Source organism: Erythrolamprus reginae, chromosome 2 (assembly GCF_031021105.1).
Source record: "Erythrolamprus reginae isolate rEryReg1 chromosome 2, rEryReg1.hap1, whole genome shotgun sequence".
Taxonomy (NCBI): Eukaryota; Metazoa; Chordata; class Lepidosauria; order Squamata; family Dipsadidae; genus Erythrolamprus; species Erythrolamprus reginae.
The window spans coordinates 221,721,943-221,732,523 of NC_091951.1; the positions used below are offsets into that span (position 1 = coordinate 221,721,943).

Sequence of the window (10,581 nt, forward strand, 5' to 3'; positions counted from 1 at the left end):
TTTTATGAATACAGAAATGATTTGATTGTGGAAAAGCCACTCCTTAAGCCTTGTTATTTCTTTATTCCATGTACTATTTTGTGTTTTCAATTCTTTAAATGATTGGGTTTCTGTGAAATGAGCTTTAAGTTATAAAAAATATACAGTACAGTACTTGTAAAAGTATAAAGTATAAAAATAATGGTTTAATGAATGATCAAACCTCCTAAGTTCCTCACTATCTTGAAATTACTTTCCTGTTTGCCTTTCCTGCATAATAAATGCCTGTTGAACTAGCCAAATCTGGGGGGTCCAAAGGGGCCCTTTATGAACTATTTTCAATGTTTATCTTTTTTAAAAACTTCTTTCTCCCTTTCTGTGAAATGGGTTTCCGCTTTGAGGCAGTGAACTCTGAATCCCACAAGTAGGTTTTACTGTGGGAGTTTGACCTCTCAAAAACAGTTCTAACCTTGCAACCATGGGATCTGTTTGCTTCAATTAGCTCTTTCAGTAACGGACCCGGCTCAGGATCAGAAAACTTGGACAAATGTACTATTATTCTAAATGTTAGAGATGGCCTTCCCCCTCAAAAACTTGTACACCACCACAGCCAGTATAATTCATATCCCCCTATCATTAACTGCCTTACCTAATCTAGTTTTAAGTAGGAATTAGCACTCACCATTTAACTGGATCTATGTCCATTCTGATGTATCTGGTTGTGCTGAACTCCAGCTGGATCCTAATCAATCCAGAGGCACTTGTGCTTATTTCTCCCAATGGAGAAGGTACATTTGGCTTTCCACATGTAGTACACTCTCAAACAAGCCAAATTATGGTTTGCAAACCATTACATAGCAGATGTGAACTGTGGTTTATTTGATGAACTGCTATTCAATGATACAGGAACCCATTAGGCACATAGGTATCTGGCCACATTGTTTCCTACGGTAAATATGACGAAGGAGCTAAGTTTCTGAAGAAATCCCAATGCTGGGGAACAAAAATCAGAAGAGAACCTTTTAGGCCCTGAAAAAAATTAGTTTCTATCTCGGTTCATGAAAGGACCCAATTCTTGCAGTATCTCTGGGGCGTGAGTTCTAAGACAGCAACTTATTTATTTTTTAAAGAAGACGAGGTTTACCTATTAAAAGCCTGTGCAGTGGTTAGAGTGCACCGGCTGCCAGCATTTTGGCAGATCGAATCTCACCAGGCTCAAGGTTTACTCAACTTTCCATCCTTCCAAGATGGGTAAAATGAGGATCCAGATCGTTGGTGGCAATATGCTGACTCTCTGTAAACCGCTTGTAAAGCACCGTGAAGCGGAACATAAGTCTAAATGCCAAATGTTATTGCTATTCCAATTTTCACCGTTTTTAGTCATCCCCACCCGGCTCGCTAAAACCTGGTTTCAACTCTTAGACCGCCGCGGGAGACAAAAGCGCTTTCGCTGCCCCGCCCGAATGGGCGTGGCCTGGTCCGAGGGCGGAGCTTATAAATGAATCCGCCAGAGAGGGGGGAAGAAATCATGCTAAGCTGCAGGAAGAGACCGGAACGGCCGAGCTGCGAACGCAGGTGAAGGGTGCAAGCGTCTCGGAGGCTCCCTGCGCCCTCCCCGCTCACCGACTTAGTTGGAAAACGGAGGTTTGTGTGCAAAATGCTGAGGGGGGGTGTTTAGACCTGAGCGCCCCCCACCAACCCCGCGAGCGGAAAGACTTTTAAAGCCCAACAAACAAACAAGCATTTGCTCTGGCACCACAATGGGGGTGGGGGCGACAAACGGGCTCTTTCCTTGGCCAACCTTGGAGTGCAACGCGTGGTTCTGACTCCCTCAAGCCACTTTTTAGGCTTCGTCCCGTTTCGGGTTCGACCTCTGGGCCAGGCGGGTCGCGCGTCTTGCCACAACCCGTGGCGGGTCTTGGTGCGCCCGGAAAGGTAGCGCGCATCTCTCTATGAAATGCGCTGGAGCTGCGTGGGTTGAGCGGCGTTGAAGCGCAGATGCAGGCTCTGGGATGATTTAGGGCAGTGTTTCCCAACCGTGGCAACTTGAAGATATTTGGACTTCAACTCCCAGAATTCCCCAGCCAGCGAATGCTGGGAGTTGAAGTCCAAATATGTTCAAGTTGCCAAGGTTGGAAAACCTTGATTTAGGAGACGTAGTTTTTTTTAACCTGCGTGATTATTTAAAAAATTAAATAAATAAATAACTTAGTAACTGGTAGATCTTCCCAAGGAGAATGGCTTTGAATGGTTTTTCCTTGGCTTCTAAGTAAGAGAGGGACACACACACAGAGAGAGAGAGAGAGAGAGAGATGGATGCCTAAAATGACTGTTTACGCCAATTTCCCTGGGGAGAACTGAGGCAGCTGGATGTTTCTGTCAGAAGCCAGTTACTAAGTGGGTGTTAACAGCCACACCTGTTGCTGAAATACCATGGGCTTCAGTGATAAGTTAACTTTTGTTGTTGTTCACCTATTTGGTGATGTCCTACTCCTCTTGATCTGATGAGTGTTACTTTCTCAGCTTGGTTTATCAGAAACAGCTACTTTCTCAGCTTGGTTTATCAGAAACAGCTACTTTCTCAGCTTGGTTTATCAGAAACAGCTACTTTTTGAGTCCTTTCAAGCTAGTATAGACACAAGTCTAATTACTTGCCTGCTCTCGGCTGTTTTTTCAATAGCCTTCCATTTTCCAAGCATTCAGAGATCAAGAGGGCTCTTGTGTCCATGTTGTATCCTGCATAAGATTCTGGCCTTGTGAAACATGAACCTAGAAAACAGTAGTATACAGATGTCTTCTACAGCAGCCTTTTCTAATGGAGGCAACCCCTAATATGTGAACTTCAGGTTTCCCAATCAATGCCAGATGTCTGTAATGAAGGGTGCTTTGAGATGGGCAGCTCCAGCAGCTATTTTATCATGCAACTATTGTATTTTTCCTTTTCTTTTTTTAAAAATATTTTTATTATTTTCAAAATAATAAGACATTACAAGACAGACAGACATAAAATAAACAAAACATAACATCTAACATAAAAAGGAGCTACAATTGCTCTGCTCAGTATAGAAGTCATCTTAATACAGAAAGGAAAAGTTGATTATAATTTAGATCTATTCAGAAAAGTAAACATCTCTATAAAATTTCTTTATGTAATCTATTCTATATCTAATACATTTAACTATTAAAACTCTATGTTTCAACATCATTAAGCATTTCTTTTATTCCACCAACAATAAACCTTTTGCCAAGTTTTATAAAACTCTGCCTCGTCATCATATCTAATGTATTTTTCCTTTTCTTTTGCCATATGTAGTAGCTTAAAAAAATAGATGGTAGTAGTTACTCTTGCTTCCAGGGCACCTTTAACGTTCTGTGAATGAGGCAGGATGACTCCTGCATGAAAAATACCTTGTAATTAGGCTGCTTCAGATGAATGGGTTGGATTCAAATTGAGCATTCTGTAAATAGAAAGCAGAAAGATCCAGCAGAGGCTCTTCTCGGAAATAGAGCAGGCCATCTTTATCACATTTTCTTCCGTCTGCATTGCCATTGACATCCCAGCATTGCAGATTAGCTTTCTAGGAAAGCTGAAGAGCAAAATGATTCTAGTAAGCATTAATTTCAATCCAATCGGTTTTACCAGAAAGAATGTGCTTCACAAAATAAACATACCGTATGCCTTTTATGTGAATGACTCCGGTGATTTTTGTAACTCCAGATTAAAGCAATCTTGTTTAGCAGTTTTGAGAAAAACTTCAGTATAAGCCTCTGTGGAAATACTACCAGCTAGTAATATAATAGTAGCCTTGATGGATATACAGCCTAAAAATAGGTTTGTACATTGAAGTGATGTCTCGACATTGCTGCTCATCATAGAGATTCCTGAAAAATACTTTATTTAATTGATCTATTTTATAATAATCCTTTGAATTATATAGTACATCATTGATGTGTTTCTTATATAAACGGGCTATTCAAATAATATTTCCTAAGCAATTTCAAATGTTTTAACTCCTGTTGCTGCTTTCCATATTTAGTTTTCTCATGCTGCCTTGACTATATTAAGTTGATTTTCCTATATGATTTTTGAGGGGCAACATATCTAGGGTTTCACTGGGACCCATTGGAAGTCTGTTACTTGATATTCCAAGCTATTTGGCCTACTTAGGCCACACATAATGGGGAATATAATGGCACTTTCATATTTAATCTAAGGCAGGGGTTGGCAAAGTTGGCCCTTCTATGATTTGTGGACTTCAACTCCCAGAATTCCTGAGACAATCCATGCTAGCTCAGGAATTCTGGGAGTTGAAGTCCACATGCCATAGAAGAGCCAACTTCTATGGATCTAAGGAATTCTGCTAAGGAGGTACTAGACATTTGTTTTTTATCCAGGCTTCTAAATAAGAAAATATCTCTTTCCTAAGGGAACAGCATACAAATAGCACCTTTCCTGACACATTGCTTTTCATTTAGCCAAGTTTTATTGCTGGAATTTGCTCTTCTTGCCACCAGCCAGCTGATGCCCACTTTGAGAATTGCTTTGACTAGTAAGTGGAGAGAAGACCAGAAGGGGCACATGTAGGCAGCATGACTTCAGTGAATACCGTACGGTATGTGCTGCATTCCTCTGCTACTGGTGCTGAAGTAATGTGGCAGAAGAGCAGACATGGGACAAATGTCTCTCGGTTTCAACAGAAAGTGGGTCTTTTGTCTATGCACTTGATGCATGCTGAAATTAGCTGGCACCGCCCTGGGATTTGCAGTTTCTGGTTCTCAATATTCTAACAGTAATAACAAAATTATTTTTCCTCCAAGGATAGTCTTTTGAAAACAAAGGTACTGGTAGAGAAGAGGGATACAAACATATTTGTGTGCATGTCTCATTTCCAAAGAAATCAAATTGTTGGTATACAGATAAAGGGGGTAATCAAACATTAACAGAGGCAACTTATCATGAATTAAATTCTGTTCATGAAAAGGTCTGATATAACCTTTCCCAGCCATGCCTTGTATCAAGGTAGGATGAGAGGTCCCCAGACTAACTGGCTAGGGGCAAAAAGGCTGCCATGAGTAGGGGGGAAATAGAAAAATAGTTTTTAATATATTCATATAAATTTTGATCTAACAAATAAGAGCAGAAGTATCTCAGGTGCAAAGTTTTCTCTTGATGGTTTTCTCTTGATGGTCAACAAAAACAATGTGTGAAAATTTCAGGCATTCTGAGAAATAGTGAAGTCGCTGGAGAAACTAATGTGCAAAAAACCCCCACAATTGTAATGAATTGAGTGTAAAGAATTGGTGGACCAGTTTAGACTATAGCAAATGTAAAATGCTTGTTTCATCCATATTGTTACTCCTTTCCATGAAGAACATTCCCAATCGATTGTAAGACCTCAAATTTGCTTAACTGTACTAAAAAGATGTAAAGTATCTTACTTCATTATTCTCTTCCCTTCTAGTTCAAGCACTAATCTACAATGGCAGACAAGAAACCAAAGGCTGGCTCCACATCTTGCAGTGTACTAAGCTGGGAACAGGTCAGTCGCTTAGATGAGATCCTGTCAGAAGTGGTGCCAATTCATGGACGGGGCAATTTTCCAACTCTGAAGATAACCTTGAAGAAGATCATTCAAACTGTTCGGAGCAGGCTAGAAGAAGTAAATATTCTCGTGCACGATGTTCGACTGAATGGTTCTGCGGCTGGTCATGTCTTGGTTAAAGATAACGGGCTGGGTTGTAAAGACTTAGACCTTGTTTTTCAGGTGTCCCTCCCAAGCGAGACTGAGTTCCAGCTGGTCAAAGAAGTGGTGCTGCAGTCCCTTTTAAATTTTTTGCCTGAAGGTGTGAACAAACTCAGGATTAGTCCCATGACACTTAAGGAAGTATATATTGAAAAGTTGGTGAAGGTATCCAATGAAATTGACCGATGGAGCTTAATATCTCTCTATAACAGGCATGGCAGAAATGTAGAGCTCAAGTTTGTGGATCGTATACGGCGGCAATTTGAGTTCAGTGTGGATTCTTTTCAAATCATACTAGACTCCCTGCTTTTTTATTACAAGTGCTCAGCAAATCCAATGTTGGAGCACTTCCATCCAACTGTCATTGGGGAAAGTATGTATGGTGATTTTGAGGCAGCCTTTCTTCATCTTAAGAACAGACTGATAACTACTAAGAACCCTGAGGAAATTAGGGGAGGCGGGCTCCTGAAGTACAGCAACCTTCTTGTGAGGGATTTCAAGCCCATGGACAAAGAGGAAATCAAAACCTTAGAGCGCTACATGTGCTCCAGGTTCTTCATAGACTTCCCAGATATTCTGGAACAGCAGCGCAAATTGGAAACCTACCTGCAGAATCACTTTGCGGAAGAGGACAGAAGCAAATACGACTACCTAATGACCTTGCGGAAAGTGGTGAATGAGAGCACTGTCTGTCTCATGGGGCACGAACGTAGACAGACCCTGAACTTGATCTCCCTTTTGGCCCTCAGAGTTCTCGTGGAGCAAAACATCATCCCTAATGCTAATAACGTCACTTGCTATTACCAGCCAGCACCCTATGTTAGTGATGCAAATTTCAGCAGCTACTACATTGCAGATATTTACGGCCATGTGTGTCCCACCTGGTTGCCTTGCAATTGACTTCTTGTCTTCAGCACCTCTGTTCAGCCTTTCCTGTAGTTTTCTTAGCTGCTTAAATAGGACTAATGTTACCAAGCTTTAGTTAGGTCATAAAATAGTACTGCCTTTCATAAAAGAAAATCTCTTTTCTATCTGTCCTAATGTGTGCCTGCAATTTTTAAAGCCAAAGTCTGAAAGTTGATGTCCAGTGACACCAGAACAATAATAGATACTTAATTGCTTCCATGCTATCTTACTTTTTTTGAAGTTTCATTGTCTGCAAGTTCTGTTCCCAATTTAATGGAAGTAATGAGGATTAATCTGGTATTCTTGCGCAGGAAAAATAGCTATATTGTAGCACACAAATTAGCTGATCAAAACCCCACTCAGGAATGGAATTGAAGCAGTTTAATGTAGGTAGCATAAGAGCCATTTTCCTGAAAGTCTTAATCAGTTTCTGGCACTATAGCAGTAATAATGAAATTGTCTTTAAAAAGGAAAAATCCTTACATTCTATTTGATGCATTTTAGTTTAAAGAAATTGGATACTGGCAACTTCGTGCTGGCAGAATTGGCTTCCAGAATATGTAGCTTTCATGATATCTTCTTCTCACAAGGTTCCTCAGAAATATTTTGAGACTACCCTTGAAGAAGGAAGGTGAGAGCAATGGAGGCAAATAAAGTCTAAACCATTTTAGGAGGACAGCATTAGCAATGGAGAGCTCTTGATTTGTAGTAATCCCAAAGCAGAAGGCCTGCTCCATGATTCCTTCCAGTCTGTTTCCTCCAAGCAAAGAAGGAAGCAGGAAAGTACTCTTGCAAGATATTTGCCTTTTCTTAATAGTACAATTAAAAAATTATGTACTTTTTTAGGTAGTGAAACAATTACTGGAAAACATAGAGGTTTATGGATATGCATATTTTCACCTGAAACTGGCTGGGCATATACAGAATATGGAGTTTGTATTTTTCTAAAATTATATTGAAACTATAGATTTGTTTAAAAAATATCTTCAGTCAGGATGAAAATCCCAAGAAATGAATGCAAACCAGAAGAAAATATAAATATATGCAACCAGATTTTTGGAGGGTGGTAAGGGTAGCAATTAATAACTGCAGTAGAAATGATGGTTTCAATAGTTACCTGAGAATAAAATATTTCAGTTAGCACCCAGTTAACACTCCAAGTTCTGGAAAAAAAATGAGTTCAGTTTAAAACAGTTATAAATTTCTTAACTCTTGTTATTCAGGGTTTATTGCTACTTGTAGATTTTTAGGAAGCCTCTTAAAAGTTCAAAGGTACAGAAAGGAAAAAATGGCCCTTGGTCACAGCTGGTGAATAAATGAAGGTTTTGTAAGAAGGAAATCTGTCAAGCATGCTTTGACAGCTCCACTATCTTTTTCATAAAGAAGAGGGCTCAAAACACTTGTGCAGGATTTTTTCTCAATTGCACTTTCTTGGCAGCAAGTTAATAGCCATAAGGAATACTTTGCTACATTATTGAAGAAATTCATGGTTGATTAGCTTAGATTTATCAAATCCAGATCTCAGCAAAACACCTGGAATTCCTAAATTGAATATTAAATACAAAGCAAAGATACCGTAGATTGTTTTCAGCCTATAGAGCTTTTTTTACAGGTTTTCTATCACAAAGGGCTATTTATTAAATTGGTGTATTTGTATTATAGCATAAGCATAACATGTCGAAAAAAGAAAACAAGGGTAAGAATAGGGCAATGACAAAGAAAAACATGTTTGGAAATGCTTGTTACTAACTAATAGAAATCCTTAAATTTATCTCAGTAAATGTTCAAAATAGGATAACTTTTTTAAAAGTAGCATTTCTTCTGTAACTTAGAGATAAATTCTTATCTGTGGAAAGTGCTAAAGTGGTACCACCTTGTTGAATTCCTTCTTGAATCAAACAGATAAGCAGAGAAACCTTGAGTCTATTTCAATTGCTGTGGTTAAGCTATATGCTTTGCTTGACCATATCAAATTGCCTGAATATTGCTGAAATTAATTGCACTGGATTATTCAAAAACCGAAACAAAGCTAAACAGTAAAAAGCACGTTTGATGGGTGAGAGGGGAATGTAAAATAAAATTGGTATCCAAAAAAATGGGGAGGGGGAGGCACAACAAGCTGAAGTTTAGACTTTGTTTAATATTTAATTCAAAGCTTGAAATGCAAAGATGATGTCTAAATGGTTTTTTTACATTGGTAGAAATTTATTTTGTATGCATTTCTGCCAAGTATGTGTTTCTTTAAATTGCAAAACTATTGTTAATTGCTAGATAAGTATGAGAGCTTTGAAAAGGGCTGTTGACATGCCCCTGATTTTGATTTTCTTAAACTTGAAAGCTTAAAGTAAAATATTTTTGTCAATTGAATGGTGTATGTCTTTTTTTAAATTTCTTTTGAAACTCCATAAAGGAGGGAGACTTTCAAAGAACTTCCCAATTTGTTCCCAATGTCCCAACTAGCCATTATAACTCAGTATTCTCTCCAGCGCTTGGGATCCTGCCAGACCTGAAAGTTATCATAGTACCAGTTTCTTGCCAATAGAGTCCATGAAACCATATCGCATTTTAGGCCTCTGCAAGCCCCTCTTTGGCCTCTGTCACATTACATTTTGGGGCAATGATTGGTGGTGAGGTTTTGGTGATCCCCACAGCCTGGAACGGCTTTCAAACAGAGCATTTGGAGACTGAGACCGCAAAGCGCAGAGCCCAAAATGGCAACCTGGAACAGCTGCTGCCTTGTCTTACCGCTTCGGTGATTCACCTCCTTTACTCACTGGAGCTCCCTCTGACAATCGGCTGTGCCATTGAAGTTGCTTATCAGCCCCAACACACACACTCACAGCCAGCAAATTAATGTGTTGAAGCTGACTAGGCTAAGGATGCTGGTAGGCTGAGGCAGAAATCCACCCCCCACTTGTTTTCCTCCCCTAAGACTTAGGTGTGCCTTTTTCTCCAGTGCGTCTTATACTCCAAAAAATACAGTAGTTTCTTGGTCTTCATTTCCTACCATACCTTGAAGAGGCAGTTAACTTCAGATGAAACCTGTGTTAGGTCTGCCTAACACATGACCTAGGTCTACCTTAAGACTATAGACAAAACTTGCCTTGCCAATTCTTTCTCCTTCAAAATATCCAGGCACCATTTATTTCCTTTTATACTTTTTATGAATAGTCTATAATGATATGTTTTGAAAATTGGCATTTCTTATGAACAGATTTTTGAGAGTGAAGACATTATTTGAACCCTTAAGTGGCCTAGATTTGAATTTCCAACTCACAGAACTAGATTGTCTTAAAACCATGTTTTTGTCTTTTTAAAGCACTGACCATATTTCAGGTTATTTTCTATTTTGGCTACATAGATGCTAAAAGATTAAATTGGGATCTTTCAGAATACTGTAACTTGTTCTCAAGGCTTCAGCGTCAACAGGCTTTTGGTTTCTGACAGCTGTTAGTTTCAGTCTGTAAATTTCACAAAATTACTTTGAAAACCTTAAGATAAATGTAGATTTTATTTCAAATCATAACTGTAATGATTTTAAATGTCACTTCCCAGGGACTCCTTAAAAACTATGTAGCATAACCTACCTATGCAGAAAATGTGTTCTGAAAAAGTGGATAGAACTGTTTTGCAGTTCTGAAAAGAAAAGATACAAAAATATATAAGTACTAGTGCTAGTTTGAGCTAATTTAATCCATAGAATTGGAAAGACAATTTAAGCAGTTGAACTCAACCCCATACTCAGTGAAAGAAAATCCAAGTTAAAGATAAATGGCTGTTTAATTTTTGTTTCAACATATCCAGTGAAATGGAATTTACAGCTGCTCTGGATAATAGATTCTAGTAACACAATCCCTTACTAAGAGGAATTTGAAAAAGTTAATTGAAAACTCTTTCTCTAACTTAAATCTATTGCTTTTGCCCTACTACACTCTAAAATGATAGAGAATAA

General features: G+C 38.9%; 1 protein-coding gene across 2 annotated transcripts; it reads left to right on the forward strand.

The window, feature by feature from the left end:
- The first annotated feature begins 1,462 nt into the window (after positions 1 to 1,462).
- On the forward strand, positions 1,463 to 8,996 carry TENT5C (terminal nucleotidyltransferase 5C). Of its 2 annotated transcripts, none has more exons than XM_070741960.1 (2): positions 1,463 to 1,554; positions 5,442 to 8,996. In XM_070741960.1, the coding sequence occupies exon 2, from the start codon at positions 5,460 to 5,462 to the stop codon at positions 6,621 to 6,623; it is 1,164 nt and encodes a 387-aa protein (XP_070598061.1). In that variant the 5' UTR covers positions 1,463 to 1,554; positions 5,442 to 5,459; the 3' UTR covers positions 6,624 to 8,996. The 2 variants fall into 2 exon arrangements, with proteins under 2 accessions (XP_070598061.1, XP_070598060.1); XM_070741959.1 differs by having other exon boundaries at positions 1,489 to 1,623.
- Positions 8,997 to 10,581: the final 1,585 nt, after the last annotated feature.